This window comes from Acomys minous (genome assembly GCF_964271855.1).
Source record: "Acomys minous genome assembly, chromosome: 15".
Lineage (NCBI taxonomy): Eukaryota > Metazoa > Chordata > Mammalia > Rodentia > Muridae > Acomys > Acomys minous.
In genome coordinates this window covers 96418293-96442845 of record NC_140497.1, presented here as the reverse complement: position 1 = coordinate 96442845, position 24553 = coordinate 96418293, and the positions used below count along the sequence as shown (strand labels likewise).

The window sequence follows — 24553 nt, the reverse complement described above, 5'->3', positions numbered from 1 at the left end:
GTCCCAAACATTTCAGCATAAAATTATTTTGTTAGGCAGAGTTAAATATATGTCAGCAGGGTTTTGTTTTGTTTTGTTTTTGTTGTTTGTTTGTTTGTTTTGGTGAAGTAATGAAGTGCACAGATTTTAAATGTATGGGCGTTGTTTTGGTTTGGTTTTTGAAACATAGCTGTACAGATCTGTCTATCCAGATGTTTATCAAACTTGCCATCATTATCGACGCTCCCTGTGTTCCCACTGGTCTGTCCATACCCTGACAGAGGTGGCCACTGTCCTGCCGAGGTGCTGTGTGTCATCTTCACAATGCTGAAAGAAAAGTACACTTTATTTCCCTTCTCACCAATCCCTCTCAGAGGAAGGAAGGATCAGGTTCCACTCAAGTGTCGATACCTAGAAGGTTATAGGGATTGGCCATGAGTCCATGCAGAACTCCTGAAATTAAAGCAGCCCCTGATTCCTAAAGGAGCTTATGGTAAAAACAGAAACGATGCAACATCAGTGGAGCAGCACTGGGTCCTGGGACCCTGGCAAATGTCCTGAGGGGCGGTGTGAACTTAGCCTTGCAGTAGTCAGGAAGGCTGAACGTACACAAGCGTTGATATGATCTGCTCGGCACAGAGTAACCTCGCTGACTGAGAATGGTGGGTGGGCTGTAGAGCACAGGGTCAGCAGAGTCTGGAGAGGGAAGGCAGGGTCTATTCTGGCATCCATAGGTAATGCCTTAATGTACTTCAGACATTTTATAATAAAGGATACTACCACTTACCTCAAGGCTGCCTTATTAGTGGCTTATTTTATACTGGTTTTTGCTTATGTCTTGCTGTATCCCACCATAAGAATTACCATACCAGGGAAATAATTAATAGGAGCCCTAATAAACTGCCAGATTGATGCCTAGTGCTCAGCTTAATAACCTGTGGCATAACGGAATGGGGACATTCCCCTGAGAGCAGTTCCAAGGAAAGGCAAATAACTGCCATGCGCTCCCCCTGTGTGGAAGCGCTTACAGGGCAGCCTGCCTGCGGTGTGAAGGAGGACCCTGGAAACAACCAACCACAAAGTGTGGCTTCTGGCTCCTCTACAACTCACAGGTGACAACTGTGGCGTTTAAGCTTTTCCTCAGAGGAAGCCGCCACTTCCTGTTTTGCCCATTCAGGTGTACTAAGAGATGAAAGCTAAAAAGCCAGAAAGGCACACGGGAAGAGTGCGAAAGCTATCCCCATGTAAGAACGATGAGGTGGTTCCTGACCACTGTGAGTGGCAGCCTGTGTTCCTTCTCGTCCTCCTTGCCCTCCCCGCCACAGTGCGCTCCACTCTCCCCCACACCCTGGTTTGCTGTCATCTTTAGAACTGGATAGACCAATTATCTCTCATCTCTAAGTTTCATGGCTCACGTTCTCCATTGCTGGGATTCTTTAGATAGTTTCACTTGCTTTGAATTATTTATAAACTTACTCTAAAATACAGCCATAATTGTGCTACTGCTTATCTTCTGTCCTTCTCACCAGATCCTTCCTAATGTCCCTTTATTCAAGATTAAAACACCAGGACAGGAGCTGTAGCTCAGTGGCAAGACAGCTGTCAGCAGTTATGGGTTCAGTCCTCAGCACACAGTAAACAAGGGAAGTGGGGTGTCCCCGTGGCTAGTGGCAGTGGACTCTGCAGGGCCATGTGGCCAATGGCAGTGGACGCTCCTTACTACTGAAGTGGCAAAAGTTCTGTGATACCATCTAGTAAATAAGCCACATGGTAGGAGAAAGGGCCAAGAAGGGGCACGGCCACACCCTTTTCCCTTTCTTCCCTTTATTGTAGTTGACTCTGTCTTTGCAAGATCCTCGCCGTTCTAGAACCTATTCACTGTGGTGTCACAGTGTCTAGATGGGTAGCATAGGCTACACTGAATCTTTAGAATAGTTACACAGAACTCAACAGGTTTCAGAAGTGTTAAGTCAGGGACCTGGGTATGAAATGAAAGGCAGACGGGTGTGAGGATTTCTAAAGTTTAATCCTTCCAAACATTGTAAAAATACCTTGTTACTTTTTTTTTTACCATTAATGATGAAAGAAATCTTATTAACATTTCTTTTGTGTTTTACTTTCATGCAAGACAAAGAATATATTTTTACATCCATAGCATCTTTACTCCTACACACATCTAAAAACAGCATCAGTATAGAAAGGGTGGAATTGTGCTGAACAGCATATGAAAGGAAATGTCTGAATTTTTAATTAAACTTTTCTAAAGTCTAATTTTGAAGAATACACTGTTTTAATGTTATAGACTACAAATTAAAATAAATTATTGCCCTTTGCCAGATGTTATGGCTCATGCCTATAATTACAGCCCTTGGGAGGTGAGGTTAGCAAAGGAAAAAGAAACAAGTGTATATATATATAGTTATACCTTTTTTTGTTTGTAAGTTAATACTTTTAAAAATTATTAATAGTAATAATAAAAAGTGTGTATGTGTGTGTGTATGTACGTACGTACTGTATGCACTGTACTGTACGTATGTGGAGGTCAGAGGACAACTTTCAGGAATCAGTTCTACCATGTGGGTCCGAGGATCAAACTCAGACCAGTGGGGTTGGCGGCACAGGCTGCCGGCTGCGCTGTCTTGTTTTTTAGACAGGGTCTCAAGTTGTCCATGCCGGCCTGGAACTTACTTTGTAGCCAACAGTCATCACAAATTATGGTATTATAAAATCCTTGTGCTGGCTGAACAAGAAAAGCAAAAAATTTGTGAATTCCAGCAAGAATTTGTCTTGCCTGGACATCAGAACAACAGGATGATTAGGTTTTCTCATCTGTGGGAAGGTGTGTGCCCACAGGAAGTCTTTGCTCAGGTTTTGAGAGCAAAGGGGTGAACTAGCACCCTGACTTCCACTCCTGTACTCACTCCTCTTCTAGGACAACCCAGTAAGATCCAGCCAATTACAGGTCGTTATTTATTTTTATTTTTGCTTTTAAGAGTGGGTCTCACTATATTAAGTGATTTCGACATAACAAATGTTAAGCACCTGGTTGTTAATGGCTACCTTGAGTAAAGGGTACTTCAACCATAATTAATACTTCTTCTGTATAAATATGGGAAGTGTAGGTTAAGGAAGTGTTCCCCATGGGAACCTGAGAGATGGTTCAGTGGTTAAGAGCACTGTCAGGCAGTATGGGTGCACACCTTTAATCCCAGCACTTGGTGGGCAGAGGCAGGTGGATCTCTGAGTTCAAGGCCAGCCTGGTCTACAGAGTGAGTTCCAGAACAGTCAGGCTACAGAGAGAAACCCTGTCTCAAAAACAAACAAACAAAAACCAAGACACACATGCACGCACCCACACATGCGCATTGACCACTCTTGTGAAGGATCTAGGTTTGGTGCTCAATACCTACTCCAGTCCCAGGAGACCTGCTGCCGCTCTTCTGCCCCCCTCTCCTGGCACACAGACACACATGCAGGCAGAGTATTCACGCACATCCTAAATATCAGTGCTGAGTGTTCTTCCTGTATGCAGTGCATACAGTGCATAACTGTGCTTGTAAGCCACAGGTAAAGGAAATGGGGACAGAGACAGGAGTTAATAAGAGGGTAGAGAGGTGTAAACAGATGTGAGAACGGTGGTGGCACACTGTCCTGCTGTTTAACGTGCCTGTGCAGTAAAGATGAAAGTCTCTAAAAGCACACTTAAAAATAACAGTACTAAGCAGGTTCCCTGTTTAAAACAAGGTAACTACACAAGAGAAAGTAAGAGAGCTGAAGGTGGCTCTGTGGGTGCCACGCCTGAGTTCAGTGTAATGTGTAAGGAGAGAATCCACAAGGCACAGTTGTGCTCTGACCTTCACGTTCACACAGGGCTGTGACATGCACACGTCACACACATACTAAGTGTGTGAGCCAGAGGGACAGCTCAACAGGTAGGGGCCTGATGACCTGAGTTCAACCTCTGGGTCCCACAATGTATCAGGAGAAAGAACCAGCTACAAATTGTCCATTTTCCTGAGCTCCACGTTGACACCATGACACAGCCCCATCCTTACACACATACACACACAAAGTCCTCACACATACACACATGCACACACAAGTAAATTTGCAAAACAGTAGAAGTAAAGGCCAGAGTCACACACCCGTCACCCTTGTTGGTATTATACTCTTGTGGCACTTTGCACATTTTTCTCTTTTAAATAAAAATAATATCAAGTCCATTCAACAATATTTATTCAAGAAAAAATTTTAATGTCTGTAATTTTCTGTTATGTGAATATACCACAACTTAACATTTTCCTGTTATGAAAAGTATTCTTGCAGTCTTCATTAACCGTTTTTAAAGGCATCTCTACAATGCAAGCATTATAAAACACATCTTTGTTTTCCTAGCATAAATCCATAGATGTTGAATGGACTAGATAGGTCTGTTTTTTAAGTTTGATTTTGTATTTTGTTTCTCCTTAGACCTCTGCATTTCCCAGCAGTATAAGAATAAAGTTTTTTCTGTCTTGTTACTAACATATTTATTTGACCAAATAATGAGGTTCATTATGACGCTTTCACAGATGCACATAGGACACACCCATCATGGTGAACCCCTCTCACAGATGCACATAGGACACGCCCATCATGGTGAACTCCTCTCACAGATGCACATAGGACACGCCCATCATGGTGAACCCCTCTCACAGATGCACATAGGACACGCCCATCATGGTGAACCCCTCTCACAGATGCACATAGGACACGCCCATCATGGTGAACCCCTCTCACAGATGCACATAGGACACGCCCATCATGGTGAACCCCTCTCACAGATGCACATATGATACTTCCTCTATGGCGAACCCCTCTCACTCTGTTGCCCTCTTTCTCCCTCCCACTAGCTCTTTTCTCCTTTTAAATTGTCCCTCTTCTATTTTCATGTCTCAAAAAAAAGTCTGAATTCTGCATATGAGAGATAACAATATGAGGTATTTGTCAAGTGTCTTACTTTACATCAGATTAACTCCGGTTTCATTTTTCTGAAATGACACTTTGATTCTTTATGGCAGAGTAATACTCTATTGTTATACGTTCACTATTTTCGTCTCCTGTCGTCTGTGCTGGTGCAACAGTGTGCACTGTACCCGTGTAGATGGCCTGTAGTATAGGGAAACTACAGGATAGTACCAGTTAATGTGGTCACAAATCTCCATGTCAGGAGTTACTCAGGCAGAGCGTGGTAAGCCGTGTGCTGTACACTGTTCTAGTGGGCACTGCTGGCTGACAACACCGTGACTTAATGCATAGTGTCTGGAAGGGCAGGACCGTGATGCCCACATTGTTTCCCCTGTTGACAGAAGGCATCCTGTCTGTGCTGAACCAGGTCACTAACTTGTTCATTAAATCTTTTAAACAGACTGGATTATGGACAGAACTTGGAAAGATTGAAAATAATTTTTTAAAGCCACTTCATATAGGACTTAATATGTCAAAAGCACATTATGAAGCAGAAATTAAAAACAGCCAACAAAATAGCCAAGGTTGGTAATATGCAATTTTATTTTCCATTAGATCTAAACATTCAAATTCTGGAATGGCCATATTTTTTAAAATATTTACTTTATGTGTCTGTCTGTGCCTGAGTGTATTTGTGTGTGCTACATGTGTAGATGAGCCCGTGGCAGTCAGAAGAGGTTGCTGGGTCACTTGGAACTGCAGTGACAGGTGCTTTTGGACACCCGTGTGGGTGCTGGGAACACCCCAGGGTCACTGTTAGAGCACTGAGCCATCTCGCCCTCCGCAACGGTCATGTGTTAGTGCATGATCCCTTTATGCAAAATCAAGGGGCTGTGAAAGCTGCATGTGTGCAGTTGAAATGATTCTTAGCCAGTACTGAAATAGGGTTAATGAAGACTTAAAACAAATGGAAAACTCTGTGTCTTAAAGCTTTCGGTTCTGGATGTGAGTGGGTGTATCACAGACATCTGTCCTCAGGTGCCAGTGCGTACTTTTACACCATCAAATGGCCCACCCCTCAGTGCCCCGTAGTAAATTTGTACAATTTTTAAAAAAGAAATGCAGATTCAGAATTACTTTTTTACTGTTAGCAATTGTGCTGTGGTGATATTACAATCCCTGCATGGGTGTTATTAGGAACTGTCCTGTAGGCATGATGGCAGTAATTCCAGCATACTACAGAAGCAAGTTTCATGTGTCCCATACATGCCAAATAGAGCTCTTTCCATAGAGAATTAGTTCATGTGTTGCATAATTCTAGTGTTTAACTTTCTATAACTAATATTCCCTAAGGTGTTACCTCTCTGACACGTTTAAAATTAGTAATGACTGAAGTGGCTTGTAAGTGTATTATTAAAATCTGAGAGATGACAAGATGGCTCCTTGCCATCTGCTGTGCCTACAGCCTGAGTCCAATCCCTGGCACCCATGTGGTGGAAGAACTGACCTCAAGTCCTCTGACCCCCACACATGCACACACAGTACACACATGTACATACATGTAATAAAGTTAGCCTTGGGGCTGGACACGAGCTCAGCAGTAAAGCATTCCCCTAGTACGTTCAAGACCCTGCGTTTGATTCCCAACACTACAAACACACACAGGGCAGAAACTACAAAATGCTGTGCTGGCTAACTGTGAAACGCTTTTTTTTTCCCTCTCTACAGTAGCCTCGATGTGTAAAGGTGTTTGCTCAGTGACAGTGGGAGGAGAAGAGATGCCTGCGATGCCTCCTGAGATGCAGCTCACGGTAAGCCCAGCTCCAGAGCTGCACCCAGCCTGAGATGCTCTGTGGGCTGTGTTTTAGAAGCAGCATTAATGACACAGATCACTGCTGGGTGTGGAGGTGGGTCTGGAGCCCCTGCAGGGGGTGCTGAAACGGGGGGCTGCAAGTTAGAGGTCAGCCTGGGCCATCAGCAAGAGCATCTCTTGTCTTGGCATTTCAGGTCTTACACTCAGCTCTTTTCACGTTTGACTTGATTGAAAGTGTTCTGGCTCGAGTAGAAGAACTCATTGAAATCAGGACCAAGTCCACCTCTGAAGAAAATGTTGGATAAAGTAAAAACTCTGTTACATAAATAGTTTTCCAGTATCCTTTATACTGCCAGAAAAATAGCTGCAGAAACGCACTGCTAGAAAAATACAGCTGTTATTTTTTCTTGGCTTGTCAGTTTCTGATACTTGTCCGTAGTAAATTGCCCTCCCTTTTAAAAGCCTGGAAAGATCACTCCATGGTTAAGAGCACTTCCTGCTTTTCCAGAGGACCTGGATCCAGGTCTCCGCACCCACCTGGAGGTTACACCTCTGTAACTTCAGATGCAGAAGCTGTGGCACCCTCTTCTGGCCTCTATGAGCACCAGGCGTGTGTGTGTGTGTGTGTGTGTGTGTGTGTGTGTGTGTGTGTGTGTGTGTGTGTGTGTGTGTGTGTGTGTGTGTGTGTGTGTGTGTGTGTACACGTACAGGTGCGTACATGCGCAGGTGCAAATATGAGGTGAAACATCGACACACCTAAAACAATTGTTATTTTTTTGGTTGTGAGCCTATCCTTTAACAGCTGAGCCATCTACAACCCATAAAACAATTCTTTAAAAAAAAGCTAACATGCTACTTTATTAGTTTGTAAAAAGCCAGGTACACTTTCTGCTTGTTGACACCCTAGGGCTCCTCTGCCAGGCTGGTACCACACTGCTGTGGAAGTATGGACATTTGTACTTCAGAACAGTTGGTTGGTTTCCTAACTCCCCTCCCTGGTCATGGCCTGAAAGCGGTCTTGGGGAGCAGCAGTGCTTGTGGTTGGGAGGTAGAGGCAGAGTGTTAGTTACAGATGAGCCTCCACATGGAACCCTGTCTCAAGAAACTTAAAAAGGAATCTCTTGCAGTTATGTGTGAAAACGCCTGCAGCGATTATTTTTAGAAAGCCCCCAAAATGTACATGGCTTTTCCTTTAGTCCAACTAATACATTCTGCACTTTCATTTCATACTAGATTTGTGCATCAACAAGGTATCATTGAGAAACTGCGCTTTGTGTATATATCATCATTTTCTCTTTTTTTCCCCCTGCAGTGTTGGTTAAAAAGGGCCTGTATATGTCAGGGTAGCACTGTGCCACACAGTTACACTCCTAACCATTAAAGGAATCACTCAGCCCAACTCCCAAAATAAAATCATGTTTAATTTATACATATTATTTTAAATATATACATGCCCTCAAATATACATTTGGACATTGTAATCTCGTAAGTTTAATTATCTGGATATTCTTCCTAGAGAGCCCTTAGGTCAGTACTGTGGATCTGGGCTGACTGGGTCAGCGCTCAGCTTTATCTTCTGGAGAGTTCTCCAGACAGGACTCTGCTCTATGACGTAAGCCTTAGCTGTGATCATCCTGTAGCAGATGCTGTCTATGTTTGGTTTAGAGGAAGTCTGAAAGAAGATGTAAGCATATAGCATTATTTATAGAAACTGTTTTTGTAAGATTATATATTACAAAATTCATTTTGCTGGAGTGGTGGCGCACACATCTGACCCCAGCACTTGGGAGTCTGAAGCAGGTGGATCTATTTGAGTTTGAAGCTAGCCTTGTCTGGATGGGGAGTCTTAGGATACCCAGAGCTACAGAGTGAAATCCTGCCTCAAATGATAATTTAGCAAACACCTCTTGATACCTATTTTCCAAAAAAAGTTTGTGTGAATTAGAGTGATAGAGAAGAAGGTACCTGAACTGTATCCCCAGTGGACCTCAAACCCTAACACCCCAAACTGTAGTATTAGGAATGCTTTCGGACATACCTTCCAATGCAGGCACAAGGAAGGGAAGTTGAGGTATCTATGCACGCTTCATGGAGAAGCCCCCGGGAAGAGACTGCACCGGTGGGCAGCAGTTCCCATGGTTACCAGATGTACGCTGAGAAGACCTCAGGCTTGAGGATGAAGTTTTCCCTCCTGGCAGCTGACAATGCTTGCAAGAGCCACAGACCACCTAACAGACCCCAGCACCAGGCATGAGGAGCCCTCTTGACTTGTTGGTCAAGGTTGTCCAAGAGACTCCCAAAACATTAGAGGCTAATGCAATTTCTCTTGGTTGCCCCATGGCTAAAAAGCAAGTAAAAGTACTTATTGCTGAGGACACCATGCACTTCAGTCGTGCCTGGAGCTGGTGCTGGAGCTGACGCTGACCTGAAAGCTCCCCTGAAGACCAGCCTTCATGGCCCCAGAAGGTGCCAACTTCCAAAGGAGGGAGCGGCCAGCAACCCTGCAGCTGCGATGCCCGTGGAGCGCAGCAGTGACCAGCATGACGTGATAACCCTAAGGGTGCAGTGGTGGCATGCATGTCTCAGCAGGAACCAACAGCTCTGTAACTGGACGTAAGACCTGCTCGTCAAGAGGGAGAGCCTCCTGTCCTGGAAGCCTGCCAACTGCCCAGGGCTGGTGGAGCTGTGGGTCTTAGAGGGGAACCTACAATGGTCACTGGACTAGACCAGCGTGTTCCCTAGCGTACTTTAAATGTTTCCATTGTACCTACAGGTACAGTTAGTCCTCACCCTTACCAAGGAAACTTCTCTTTGCAAAGACAAAAGATCATTATAGAAAACCACAGAATTGTGGAGCCTAATTCTTGTAAATGATTTTATTTCCTCTGATGATGGCATGGGATGAGAGCTGTACCCAAGCTTTACTAATGCAAGGCTTGGGCTGAGACCAGAGTGTTTCTATCCTTAGGCCTAGGGCTGGAAGCCACACCCAGTTTTTAGAGCAGTGAAACAAGAAAAACAGTAACAACGGCAATCAGACCATAAGGCACACACAGTAATTCTACCCCCCCCCCCCACCACACACACTTTAGGGAGGAAAAAAGTGTCTCTTAGGGTCTGAAAAAGATGGTAATCTTCTGCAAGCCTGGACCTTGAAAGCTTCAGCTTCCAGCGTCAGGGTATGCTAAGAGGCCCAGAGTGTTTTTAGCCTCCAAGAGTTACTGCTGAATAAACTCGCTCTTTCTAGTTCTTTCTAAACTCTGGCTGGCTGGCTCAACTCAGCTGTTCTGCCTCTAACTTCTTCAAACTGGCTTCTCTCTGCTTCTCACTGAATTTCTCTGATAGGAAAAACTGCTTCTGAGCTCTTAAGAGCTGAACTGCATGAACTCAGCTGCATTGAACTGGACTGTACTTCTGAACTCCACTGTCTGCACAGACTCCACTCCTCTGTCCTGCACTGTCTCTCTCACTCTCTACACTGCTCTTAAATAACCACCCCGTCTCTGTCTTGAGGCAGGCACATCCTGTCTCTGACTCACTCTCTAATTCATCACGTTGTCTCTCAATTAGATGTCACTGTTTGGGATTGGGGTATAGAATAAAGGCATATCTATATTCCAGCCCGAGGGAGAGGGATGAAAGTGTATACTAAGGGCATGTCTGTATTCCAGCTGGATCACAGACCTAGGTCTTTGGGTGGGATCCCCTGCCAGAGTAGCAAGGATTGAAATTCCTCTACAAGTTCTAACTGATACACTACCACACAGCTCCCGCATCTAAGGCTTTGGGGTCACTGGAAAAGAGTCAGATTTTACGAGTCAGAATAGGGAGTTTGGTGTGAAATTGTGTCTCCTAGAAATGTGAGAAGCTACACCCATGAAGTCTCATCAACACTGATGGTTAAATATGACCTACAAGGGGCTGGAGAAATGGCTCAGTGGTTAAGAGCACTGCCTGCTCTTCCAAAAGTCCTGAGTTCAATTCCCAGCAACCACATGGTGGCTCATAACCATCTGTAATGTGATATGGCTCCCTCTTCTGGCTTGCAGGAGTACATGTAGGCAGAGCACTGTATACATCATCATCATCATAATAATAATAATAAATAATATGACCTACAAGAAGACAGCACCAATAGAGATGCTAACACAGGGAAAGTTCATGAGGGTCAAGCCTGGACACAACTCAAATTGTGGTTAGCCTGGAAATCATACACAAATAGTATTAAAGGGACTGAACAGGTTATATTTATGTTTTTAGGAACACACACACATGTAGCATTGGAAAGAAAGAGTGGGATATGTAGGGAGCCTTTAAAGTAGCAATGGGGAGAGGATGATATATTATCTCAAAAACATATTTAAAAACAAAACCTTAAAATCTCTGGCCAAGATGTGTATGAGTATCTCTTCCCCAGGCAACTTACCTTAGCTATAGTGCACATAAGGTCAATGGCATTTACAGTGTTGTGTACGGGAAGTATTCGTAAGTTACTGCCCAAGAATCTGAAAAGAAAGTGGAGCTGACTGGCATTTGCTGTCATAGGCAGGGCGAGGAGGGGGCGGAGCTACAGTTCTGTCACATGCTCAATCATTTTACATCGCATCTTAGAAGATTAAAGGTAGCTGTATAACCAGAATTTAGTGCTCACTCAGCTTTGCTTTTGTAGAATAATCAACATCAACTCTAGTCACCTTGGCTTAAGGAATAGCTGTCTGCCTTGTGTGATTACATATGACAGGTTATAAAGTTTATCTTCCAGCAAAATAAAACTTAACTGCCTAAAAGCATTAAGAGCCGAAGTAAACAACAGTGTTTGGCTGTGCCGGGCGTGGTGGCGCACGCCTTTAATCCCCGCACTCAGGAGGTAGAGGCAGGTGGATCGCTGTGAGTTCAAGGCCAGCCTGGTCTACAAAGTGAGTCCAGGACAGCCATGGCTACACAGAAAAACCTGTCTCAGAAAAAAGAAAGAAAGAAAGAAAGAAAGAAAGAAAGAAAGAAAGAAAGAAAGAAAGAAAGAAAGAAAAGTTGGCTGCACTTTGCGTTCATACCTCTGCTGAATCCTGAACATGAGATTCCATTCTTCAGGCCCATGGAGTGGGGCAAACAGAACCAAAAAACTATTTTGGTGAATGGTAATAAACTTCTCAATTTTGGTTAGAAATATTTCCTCAGCTGATATTATACATTCGTTAGCATCCATCAATAAAAATGCAACTCCTAGGAAAAGTGAATATAATAAATATACATAGAACAAAATGTATAAGCTCAAAAAGATCACTGACTTCAAACTCATAAGGAACAGACTTTGTTACTTGGATAATTCTTTGACATGCTCTCTATAGCAGAGTGGCTTGTTCTACATAGTTAAAGGAGAAATGTTGGCCAGTAGTTTTTTGTTTTTTGTTTTCTGCCAAGGCACTGGGCACATGAAGGTGCTGCCTAATTTTAATTAAAAGATTAAGTCTAGCAGGGCGGTAGTGGCGCACACCTTTAATACCAGCACTCAGGAGGCAGAAGCAGGCAGATCGCTGTGAGTTTGAGGCCAGCCTGGTCTACAAAGCGAGTCCAGGACAGCCAGAGGTGTACACAGAGAACCCCTGTCTAGAAAAAAAAAATTAAGTCTATTTTAAAAGTTCACCCTTCAAGCCAGATGTGGCAGTGTGCGTCTGTAGTCTTAACACATGGAAGACTGAGACAGGAAACTGCGGTGAGCCAAGGCCATCCAGGACTACAGAATGAGAACTGCCGCAAACACACAAACAAACAAACACAAAAAACCTTTCATATTAAATTTAAAAAAACATTTACTGGCTAATGAGAAAGGCCATTCCAAAGGATACAAGCCAATAGCAAAGGAAGGCCCACGGGGACATGTGGAGAGGAGGCGCCGTGTCCCCCAGAGCCACCACCTTACAAGCAGTGTGTGTGCTCACCAACTCAGGACAGTCAAAGGCTAGAACCAGTGAGGGAAACAGAGTTTAAAGCAAATCTTCAATTATTTCGTGTCAAAGAAACTCTCCTCCCATACGCTCAGGAACCATGTAAAGTAATATATTCAAGTAAGCTGACCTGGGACCAGCTCAGCAGAGCAGCCTCAAGGGACATGGGGTGAGCTAAATTGTTCAGGCTTTTGGATCCGGATGATGTTCAGCGTGTCTCTGCAGATGACCTGGAAGCAGCTGCCTTCCAGCGTCCCTGCTACAGTGGCAAACCCCTAACGGAATGGTTCCTCTCTTCTGATTTGGAGATGGTCACATCGTGCGGCCCAGGCTCACCTTGGGCCTGTGCGCTGGGGTTGCTGTGTGCTAGTGCAGACTGGCAAGCTGCCCTCCCTCCCTCCCTCCCTCCCTCCCTCCCTCCCTCCTGTCCCTTCCCAAGCACAGAGAGAGCTAACCCTCCAGAGCCCCAGCACCATCTTGGGGGTGTCATGTACTTTGCCATGACTCACACATAATTTTATAATTTCAGGAACATTTATTTGTCCCCATAAAGTTCTTCAGTGTTTTTTTCCAATAAATCAAAATAATGGGAAAATATCACATATTTGTCTGGGTATGTAAATTCTGGCCAGGGGTATACTTGTTGGCAAATTATAACAATTTCTATTTATTGTTAGGCAAGTACAGTTTTCTATTTTCACCTTAGTCCAAAGCAAGTACATTTTCCCATCCTCAAGACTCCATTTAACCAAAGAAATATACCCCACAGTTGGCTATCTGCACTGCTTCCACAGCAAGAGCAAAGTGTAACCACATGCTCTTCCAAAAGAAACACACTAAGTGGTTATACTGCTACTGAGCTGCAAAATTAGGATGTACTTCACATAGTTTAAAAAAAAAACTTGAATAAAGGCAATAAGCAAATATTCCATACCAGAGAGAGAAAATACAATCGATCCACTTTCCAATGTATCTGAATACCGAACCTTGTGGCTTCGATTCTCCAGGGCAGTTGCGATTTCATAACTCTTAAAAGAATTTTCAGAAACACAAACATAAGACATGCTTGAGATGATTTTTATTACAGCTAACAAAAAATTAAAAGTGTTTAATGGTTTGTTTATAACTGTTCCACTTAAAGACTGATCACCAAAGAAACATACCTACTCTCTTGGGCAAAACACTGGGGAGAAAAAAGTGAAACTGTTTCTATTGAAATTCTGATTATTCATCTGGATATGAGTGAATATTACTTAGGGACAAAAAAAGGAGCACTGTTCACTAACTAATATCTATGAGAACTAATAAAAGTGCTTTTTAAAGAAACCATCCGGCAATTCGTGCAGAAGCAGGGAGGTGTCCCCTAGATAGCCGGGAGGCCCACATAGTGACAGACTGCCACACAGGGGGCAACCAATCGCCTAATGCATGTGTTACATTACATTCACTGTAGGTGAGCCAGAAAACATATAAAGGCAGCATTGCTGTGTTCTGACTTAAACATTACCTTATTTATTATTCCACCCAAGCAGCTAAATCATCCCAACCAAAGGATTAAAACCTAAGTGGTTAATATGTTTCCTAACGTCAGAACTCAGGCTTGTTAGCCTCCACATTCAAAACAAAACAAAACAAAAAGCCTGTAACCTAGGTCCTGGGGAGATAGCACAGTGGGTAAGACCACTTCTTGGGCAAGCATTAAGGACTGTGTTCAAATCCCTAGATGCCATGTAAAAAAACAGGCACAGCCACACATGTGTGTGACCCCAGTACTGTGCTTGTTGGCCACCAGCCCAGCTCCAGGCTCAGTAAGTGACTCTGTCCTGAGAAAATGAGGAAGAAAGGCATAGCAGGACTCTAGCCTGTGAAAATTTGTATACAAGCATCTGCACCCACATACATGTACAAATACATCACATATACGTGTGCACATGCACACACACCACATACACACACATGTACACACGTGCACACACACATGTACACGCGTGCACGCACAGACACTCCATACCTAAACTGACTTTATATCTTCCCTCAGAACAATGTAATCTAAACACCTCATCTGCAACATGTGCTCCCTTTCCTTCCTAAAGAGAGTGTTGTGTGTCACTGAGACCTGTGTGTCACATGGTTGCCCTGGAGTCCAACCACGACCCTTTCCTGGGTGGTCTTAGAACTGTACACTGCTTCCAGCAAAAGCAGATTCAGTAATTTAGGCCAACTCTCCTGCTCAAAGAACTTAAAAAACAACAGTCTGAAAAACAAAAAACTGTACGAATTCATCAAAGAGCTAGCAGGACAGTGAGAAATTATAAGGCTAGGATCTGCACAGAAATTCAAAGACATGACCCCAATATTTAGGCCATTTCTTCCCCCAAGGCACCTGCCAGTTCAGGAAGGACAGAGGGAAAGCCGAGCAGAGCTCTTGGCAGAAGTGGGGCACCTCTCACAGGAGTGCAGCAGCTGCAGCCGCTTCAGCCTGGGGGTAGCTGGCAGGGCTCTGACTTGCCCTGCTGGTGCACCTTTCCCAAGTCTCCCAGAACTAGTGCCATTCTAGATGCACAGAAGGTTAGTTAACTAATAATACAGAGCTTGGCTTGCCAAAGTTAGCAAATAAAAATAAACAAAACTCATTTAAATATGAATTACAGGCAGGCGTGGTGATGCACGACTTTAATCCCAGCACTTGGGAGGCAGAGGCAGGCGGATCACTGTAAGTTCGAGGCCAGCCTGGTCTACAAAAGTCCAGGACATCCAAGGCTACACAGAAAAACCCTGTCTCGAAAAAACATAAAACAAAACAAAACAAAACAAAAAAACAAAAACAAAAAGAAAGAAAAGAAAAGAAATTGAATTTGTGTCCAGTGAAGGGAATCCAATCAGGAGCTCTGCACATGTGCTCACCAGTTTTGGTGATGCAATTTAAACTGTATCTTGTATAGTACTGAAGACTTATATTAAATGCATTATTCATCTAAAATAAAAATGTGTTTTGCCTGGCAAACAGAGCATCAATTTAATTAATAACAGAATTAAGGACTTTGCAGAAGAGCATATTCTAAATATATCATAGACGTCAAATTTTAAAATATAAATTACAACACACACACACACCTACCCCAGCCAGACATAAGAGGTAAGTTTAAACGAAAGAGACCATAAATAGTCACTAATAAAAATGAGTACACAGGGGACCCTTATGGTTGGGTTAACAGATATCTTAAAATAGGGGATGAAAAATGTTCAAATTTTTAGCAAAGAACAAAAAATATGAAAGGATACAACAGATATGCAAGAATCATGAGAGCTGCCTAAAATATTAATCATATCTTTAAAATTACAAAAGGAGTAATTTCTTCTTACAGAAGAAGAAAGCAAGCCAAGAAGAGGGAGGTGAGCGGCACAAGGCGGAAGGAAAGAAGGCACGCGGGTGAGAGGCCGGTGTAGCTGAGGCAGGGACGCAAACACCAGGCCCCACATACACTCTGCTAATGACTTACAGTCACAGAACAATAAAGCTACAAAGAGAAAGTGCTAATGTGAGGAAAACAGGAAGTTGAGGGCTTCCTAAAAACAACCCAGAATTGAAGGCTTAGTTTTCCAAGCTATGTTTCATAATCCACGAGGAAAAGAGGCTGCTTGTCAGGTAAGGCCAGAGCTGAGGATGAGCATGCGTGGCCGGTAGCGGAGCCCTGGCTGGGCACCACCGAACAGCAGTCAGGGCTGGGAAGCTCCGGGCACTCGTTTGCCTCCTTTGGGGTTTACGGTGCTCTGCAGTGCACCAAAGTTCTGAAGAGCAGCGCGGTTCACTATACAGAATCTAGCAATGCTCTTCAAAACTAGCATCTAGAAATCTCACATGGAAGCACAGACTTACACAGACTAAAGAGAGCACTTAACTGATCAAAATTTATTGGAAAATAAAAAAAAATCCAATATGAAAAATTGGCAAATTTCAGAGTTCAACTTAACAAATTTAACCTCTATAATATGGATGAGTATTCGCAAATATATAATTTATAAAAATATACTCTCGGCCAGGCGTGGTGGTGCACACCTTTAATCCCAGCACTTGGGAAGCAGAGGCAGGTGGATCGCTGTGAGTTTGAGGCCAGCCTGGTCTACAAAGGGAGTCCAGGACAGCCAGGGCTACACAGAGAAACCCTGTCTCAAAAAACCCCCCCCAAAAATATATATTATATATATATACTCTCAACAAAGGATAAAGCTTAACAAAGAAACCATTCTTTTTCTACATTTCTTTTTAATAAATGTATTTATTTACGGATGAGTATGTTCTGTGTGCATAATGGTGCCCACCAGAAGAGGGCACCAGATCCCACTGTAGATGGCTGTGAGCCACCACGTGGGTGCTGGGAATTGAACTCAGGACCTCTGGAAGAGCAGCCAGTGCTCTTAACCTCTGAGCCATCTCTACATTTCTTAAGAGACTAGGAGCACAAACCACTTTATCTTGCACACACCCCCACCCTAGCCCCCGGTTTGGGGCTTTACACACCCCAGAGAAGTGCTCTGCATGTAAAGGGCAGTCCAGGGAAATCCCTTTAAACCCCAGGCTCTGAGCTGCTTATGCCATAAGGACTACAGGCCGGGTAAGATGGCGCAGGGAGAGTCCAACCTTTAATAAATAATGATTCAGAAGTAAAATCAGCAAACGAAGCTATAAGAGAACGGCGAGCAGGAGCCATAGAAACCAACCACGAAGACGCGCTTACTTAGGGTCTTTTCAGCAAATAACACAAGAAATGCATTTCAAACACTGAGCACCTCTGAATGCACTGAGATGCCCAGATCATGTAGGCTCTGGCCTAATGAATAGCTAGTGTAGTGATGGATTAAAAACCAGAATACACTAGCAAGCCAGGGCAGCACGGGCCTGTGTCCCCAGCACGTGGGAGGTAGGGCAGGGAGATCAGGAGCCAAGGCCATCCTCAGCTATAGCAAGTTCGAGGCCAGGCTTGGCTACAGTCAGAAAAGTAAGTAAAATAAGCACAAGTGAAAAATAACCAGACATATTTTTTAAAGAGGCAATGAAGGAAAGAAAGGGCAGGACCAGTAGCAGCTGCTGCTCACTGTGCAGGGGAGGGCAGGAGCCCGGGCGCCAGGTCCTCAGGGCCACGGCTTGACGTCTGCGCTAGGGAGACCCTCCCTGCCTAAGGAGTGACACCAGAACATTTCCAGATTTCTAAGAATTAAGGAATCCGGGTTTTGAATGTGAAGACAAAATTTTCTTGGGGGTTTGGGGGTTGAGACAGGGTTTTTCTGTGTAGCCTTGGCTGTCCTGGACTCCCTTTGTAGACCAGGCTGGGCTCGAACTCACAGCGATCCCCCTGCCTCTGCCTCCCGAGTGCTGGGATTAAAGGTGTGCGCCACCCCGCCCAGCAAGACAAAACATTTGTCACTAACTCTGAAATACACTCAGCACATTTACTTCCTGTTTCACAGCTGAGGGCACTTGAAGCCACATATCTTTGAAAACACTGCCCTACGTGAGGTGCTTTAGGACTTGTAAAGGAAGATGAGCAGTCTCAACGCCCTGACCTTAAGAGAGGAGCTGATAATGATGGTGGTTGTCCATCTTGTTCTTTCTTTCCCACCACCGCCAGCCATTGTTTGCCGTTTGAGAAGCCCGGGGTCTGATGGCGCCACCGTCTGAAAGCCACAGAAACGTCTGATGAGTAAATACATGTAAGAGCACTGAAACATCGAAGTCAGACAACGCATCTGGCTTCTTAGATACTGTGTCTTCCTAATTAGTTGGGTTCTTTTGAAGACAGTGTGTCATGCAGCCTCTGTTGGCCTCAGACTCACTGACCTTCCTTCCTCACCTCCCAAGTGACCCACCAAGCCCAGCTCTCAGGTTCTCTTTAAGTTAGAAGCAATTGTTCCTAGAGACTTAACATCAACAACTGTGAAAGGCAGAAGTCTTATCCACTTGAAAGCCAAGAGTTACCCTGCCAGTATGAGGACACGAATAGAAGATGCAAACTCAGACAAAAGGACAGATTTACCACAGTGTGACACCGGACAGCTTCGGCATCAGCCTTTGTTGGCAGCAGTTCCTAAGGCCAAAGCCATAGGGTCAGGGGACAAAGCAAAAGTGACATATGAGCACATAGAAGGTTGTATGTAATGCAGCTTCCTACATCAGTGTGCAGCAATCTGTAACTTTTATAGGCAATTCTGAATTCTATTCTAAGCGCAAATCCCGTCTCCTATGAGACGTGACGTGTACATCTAGCAGCCAAACTGGTCTTTTAGAGAACTCTCCAATAAGAGAACAGAGGTCGCTTGAGAAACAGCTGACTGTAGGACACAGGTGGGAAATACGCAACAGGAGCCAGGAGTCTGTGCTGCTCAGAAGTAAGGGCAAGTTCATAAACAAAAACAAAAAACACACCTCATTGGCGGGGGAATCCGGGCAGAAGCCAAGTAAATGGCCAAAGGTGAGTGGGACAGTTTGAATGGAGAAAACAAACAAACAAAAAGCAGTCTAAAGCACAAGGTAACTATTCAGGAATCCACATTCACATACATTCAAGGTAACTAATGGGTGGGGACTGTGGAGACGGCTTCATGTGTGAAGGCCCACCTGAGCACACACACACACACACACACACACACACACACACACACACACACAAAGCCAGGGAAGGCTGTGCCTGCAGCCAGAGCACGGCATGAAGGCCCACCTGAGCGCACACACACACACACACACACACACACACACACAAAGCCAGGGAAGGCAGTGCCTGCAGCCAGAGCACGGCATGAAGGCCCACCTGAGCGCACGCGCACACACACACACACACACACACACACACACACACACACAGCCAGGGAAGGTTATGCCTGCAGCCAGAGCACGGCATGAGGGCCCACCTGAACACACACACACACACACACACACACACACACACACACACACACACACACACACACACAGCCAGGGAAGGCGGTGCCTGCAGACAGAGCACGGCATGAGGGCCCACCTGAGCACACACACAACTGCAACCAGAGCACTGACAGGCAGAGACAGACAGATCCTGGAGCTCGTTAGTCAGTTATCGCAGCTGAAAAGGTGGCTTCCAGGTCACTACAGACCTTGACTCAAGGCAATAAACGGAGAACAGGGCAATGACACCTAATGCCGGCTCTGGTCTCTGTGTGCCACACTCCCTGCCCCAACAGACAGTTTCCGTGTAGTTAATGTAGACACAAAGTGCAGTGTGGGATGGGTAGCTGCTGTATACGAGAGAACCCTGCCAACACTTCCTTATTCCCTCTACACTGACGGCCATAGACCATGTTACTGGTGTCTATCTTTGATCTGAGACAGCCTTCCTCTCAGTAAACCATCTGATCATAAGAAAAATACGTTTCAAAAGAAAGTCATCTTACAGATAATGTGAATAGCACTCTATTACAAAGTCAAGGCTATAAAAGTCACTTTTATTCTCCTGGCTCAACTGTTGTCTGGGAAGCTCACTGCCTCCTTCTGCTAACCTCGGCCTGGTCCTGGAAGTTTCTAGTCTCCGTACACTCTAACCTAGGCCTAGAATGGTTCAGCCTCTGAGACTCACTGCTGAATAAGCTCACCCTTACTTGTTCTGAGCTCTGGGCTGCCTGGTTCAACTCAGCTGTTCTGGCTCAAATTCTTCTCCCACCTGACTGATTCAATCTGGCTTATCTTTTGGCCCAGAATTGCTCTGCTTGGCCTCAAACTAACTCAGCAATCTGCTCTAATCTGGCTTCTCATTTTCTGGCTCGTTCCATCTTCACACGCGTTCTCTCTCTCTGCAACCCATCTCTCTATTACTGTCCTGGTAACACTGCCTCCTCTCTCTGTAAAACTGCCTCTTAAGCAGCTTCCCTTTCCTCTCTCTTCTCCTGAGTGTTGGGCGTATCCTATTCTGTCACCTCTTCTCTGATGTCACCTTTTCTGCCACTCAATTAGGCATCACTTTCAAACATGCGTGCTTCCTTCTACAAACTAACTTTACCTATGTTTGAGATTAAAGGCATGTACCATGATGCCCGGACCTATGCTTTTCTTTACCTGATACTTGCACTATAGAGCCATGTTTTGAATTAACACTTCTCTACACAAGACCATTAAAGTAAATCTGAAAAAGCATTACGGCCTAATTACCTATGGAAATATTTCAGTTAAACTCAATATATTATCTAGGTCCTGATCTTGGGAAAGAAAAAAAAGGGGGGGTACTGGGTAAAAAGTAAAAACATTTGAACAAACTTGGACTTTAGCTAATAAAAATGTAACAAAGTCAGTTCATTAATTGTGGTAGACCCACTGTGCTAACATGTTAATAATACGGAACTGGGCAAAAGATGTTACTATTAATAGGAACTGGGTACTGGCTATATAGGTGTCTTAGCTACTTTTTTATTGCCATGACTCTGTACCCAAGGCAACTTATATTTAAAAAAAAAAAAAGGCATTTAATTTGGAGGCTCATGGCTCCAGAGTGTGAGTCCATGACCCTGGGGGCAGGCGGGGCATGGACCAGGCAGGTCAGCATAGTGCTGAGGCAGTATCTGAGAGCTCACACCTCAGCCACAGGCATAGGGTAGGGGAGGGGGAGAGGGGGAGGGGCTAACTGGAAATGTCATGGGCTTTTGAAACCTCAAATCCTGAGCCTGGAGAGAGGTGGCTCAGTGGTTAAGAGCACTGGCTGCTCTTCCAGAGGTCCTGAGCTCAATTCCCAGCAGCCACATGGTGGCTCACAACTATCCATAACAGGATCTGATTTCCTCTCCTGGATGTGTGTGAAGACACATTACTCATATACATATTTTAGAAAAAAAAAAAAGAAGAAACTTCAAAGCCCACTCCCAATAGCATCTCCTCAAACAAGGCCACACCTTCCAATCCTTCCCAAGCAGTTCCACCAACTGGGGACCAAATATTCGAACGTGTGAGCCTAGAGGGGCCGTTCTCATCCAAACCACCACATTCTCAGCATTACTGTCTCAAATTCTGTGTAAATCTGAGTGTATTAAAGACCGAGGAGATGCCTAGTGTTACTAGTCTTGTGGAGGATCCAAGTTTGAGTCCCTGGATCCACAGCAGTGGCTAGAAAAACTTAAGGTTCCAGCCCCAAGAGGGTCCGATGCCTCTGCTCTCCGTGGGCACCAGCATCCACACGCACACAGCCACAGAGACTCACAACATGCAAAACTGAAAACAGTTATTTAAAAAGAACTGCTTTTATTTATGTGTATCGGTATTTTGCCTGTATATATGTTTATGCACCACATGTGTACAGTGGCCACAAAAACAGAAGAGGGCGTTGGGCCTCCTGGAATTGGAGTTACACGGACAGTTGTGAGCCACCATGTGGCTGCTGGGAACTGAGCTCAGGACTTTGGAAGAGCAGCCAGTGCTTTTAACTGCTGAGCCATTTCTCCAGCCCCCCAAGTAATACATCTTTAAAACAATAAAAAGTTCACCTACAAAACAAAATATTTTCTTGTCTACTCCAAGAATCTATATCCCTTCAAACGAAATGAGACTTACTAACAATTTGCCTTACTCTATTGAGCACTTAGCGTATCTTCTCAACAAATTATTTTTTACAGGTGTATTTTATTTCACCAGCTAAATCATGAACTTAATGTCAACTAAATTTACATTCTGCATGTTACCTAATACAGTAGTTCAAAGCAAAATTTAGAAGGCAACTAGTGCAAATGCGTCACTCTGGGGGAGGGACCGAGAGTACCTCCCAAGGCAGTTTCATTCCACTTTTGAACAGGTCTCATAATTAGCAGGTTCTTCCTGCTGAGTTAACCTAGCGGCTCCATAATTTCCTTACTTACTGCATGAATGGATGGATGGCAAACTACCTCTCTGAGAGCAAAGACATTTTCTGCTGTGCCTAAGCCAGCATCTGACACGTGGCGAATAAAGTAGATGCACCTCCCGCACCGCAGTGGCAGATACTTCGCGATACAACGCCCATACACCACATACACGGCAGTGTCTATGGTTAAAACTCAAGTACCGACTGGCGCGTATTTGTTTAGCTTACATAAATTATAGCTTACACTGCTTGAAAACAAACTATATACGGGAAGTGCTTTTTGAGCACTGACAAGTGGGGAAAGTATTGGGGTCAGTAATTTCCCGAAGGTGCACTGTTGAAGATTAAAAAATCAGAAAACTAGAGCTAGGGAAAGCAAACGTTCCCCTCAGTATTTCCATGGGGGTAAAAAAGTAGGCTAGCAATCAAGGCAAGCACTCATTCACCCCCGAGCTACTTTACAGCCAAACCACCTCGCCTCCAACTGCAGGCCTACTTCCTCTTCTGAAAATGAACTTACAGGCCGGCGCGGTGGCGCACGCCATTAACCCCAGCACTCGGGAGGCAGAGGCAGGTGGATCGCTGTGAGTTCGAGGCCAGCCTGGTCTACAAAGTGAGTCCAGGACAGTCACGGCTACACAGAGAGACCCTGTCTCAAACTAACAAACAAACACACAGAAAACGAACTTAGACGCGCAGCGCTCAGCTTGCGGAGGATGGGGCTTCAGGTCCCACACCCGCTGGGACCCCCTCTCCTGGTCTCCTTGGACAGTGAATGCGTGTGCGACACAGATGTACACGAACGCAGACGATGCACGCACAGCAAAGCCAAAACCTCAAGTCCTGTCCTTACCTAGGCTGACAACCGCTCTTACATTTTAACCGCGCTCGGCGTGGTGGAGTAACTCCCGGGAAGCCACCTCCCCGCTGGCCTGACCGGGCCCTCACGGCGCGTGCCATTCCTTACTCTTTAAGTGAAGAGCAATGGATAAAGCAGACAAAACCTAATGTCACACGGGGCTCACGACAGGCCGAGAGGAAAGCGGCTCCACACTGCTACCCAGCATGCCCGGCGGCCCCTTTCCCGCCAGGGCCTCTCGAGGGAAGGAAGGGCGGTTCCTCCCTCGCGCCATCAAACCCTGAGGTAAAGATGGCGGCTCGCACGTCAGAGGAAACACCTCCCCACGACAAACTGGAGAGACAGACAGGTGGTCGGCGCCATGCGCAGAGTTGCACACACACACACCTGACCGCCAAGTCCTGCTCTGTCTGCTTCTCTCGCTTCAACCGCGGTGCATGCTGGGCTTTGGCTTCTGCGCAGCCGCAGACTGCGTTCAGAGCCGCACGCCTTTAATCCCAACCCTCGGGAGGCAGAGGCAGGGGGATCGCTGTGAGTTCGAGGCCAGCCTGGTCTACAAAGCGAGTCCAGGACAGCTAAGGCTACACAGAGAAACCTTGTCTCGAAAAACTGGGGGGGGGGGGGAGCGGGAAGAGTTTCAAAGAAAAGGGGGTGAGTTTTAGATTAGATTAATATTCTGGGAGGCAGAGAGATGGCTCCGTGGTTAAGAGCAGGCATTGCTCTTCCAGAGGACCAGGTTCAATTCCCATGCCTCTCTAGGGGAGGATTGGTGTTACCAAGACAATTCAGAAGGCTTTCCTAGGCTAACAGCAGGGGTTCGGCACCCAACAGTAAGCCACAGAGCCTCGGTAGGACTTTAAGATCGGCTCCCTCTCCATAATGATATCCAGGTCCGAGACCTGTTAGGGGAGCTGCTCAGAGAGCGCGAAGTAGCGTACTTGTAAGAGGTGCTTACCAGAATGAGGGAGAGAGATTTTATTGCGAACTTTGTGCTAAGCACTGTACCACAGACTTTAGGCGTGCCAATATGTTGTGGTTAATTTAAAAGTATGGCCTAATAAATGTTCATTATAAGGCTAATTATTATTGCGGCGGTGTTTCCTAACCCGCTAGCAGTCTATGAGAACACAGACAGCGGATGTATTTTAGAATAAGCCTTTACCCG

At 45.1% G+C, this 24553-nt stretch overlaps 2 protein-coding genes across 8 annotated transcripts in view; one reads left to right on the top strand and one right to left on the bottom strand.

Moving 5' to 3' along the window:
- Nucleotides 1-7200, top strand: part of GLMN (glomulin, FKBP associated protein) — a 36081-nt gene extending 28881 nt beyond the window's left edge. For 3 of the 4 annotated variants that reach the window (XM_084758783.1, XM_084758784.1, XM_084758785.1), the window contains exons 17-19: nt 5387-5510; nt 6655-6737; nt 6934-7200. In XM_084758783.1, the coding sequence (XP_084614909.1) occupies nt 5387-5510; nt 6655-6737; nt 6934-7044 (318 nt within the window). In that variant the 3' untranslated portion in view covers nt 7045-7200. The remainder of the gene's footprint in view (nt 1-5386; nt 5511-6654; nt 6738-6933) is intronic. The other variant, XM_084758786.1, reaches the window with a different exon arrangement.
- A 939-nt stretch (nt 7201-8139) lies between these two features.
- The window catches only part of LOC311584428 (protein SPO16 homolog), a 100574-nt gene continuing 84160 nt past the window's right edge, over nt 8140-24553 (bottom strand). Inside the window, exons 1-6 of one of the 4 annotated variants that reach the window (XM_084758735.1) lie at nt 23776-23862; nt 18244-18354; nt 13616-13709; nt 11791-11959; nt 11166-11244; nt 8140-8411 (exon numbers count right to left, since the gene is read on the bottom strand). In XM_084758735.1, the coding sequence (XP_084614861.1) occupies nt 8268-8411; nt 11166-11244; nt 11791-11959; nt 13616-13709; nt 18244-18312 (555 nt within the window). In that variant the 5' untranslated portion in view covers nt 18313-18354; nt 23776-23862 and the 3' untranslated portion in view covers nt 8140-8267. Of the gene's footprint in view, nt 8412-11165; nt 11245-11790; nt 11960-13615; nt 13710-18243; nt 18355-23382; nt 23632-23775 lie in introns of those variants that run through there. The other 3 variants (XM_084758733.1, XM_084758736.1, XM_084758734.1) reach the window with 3 other exon arrangements.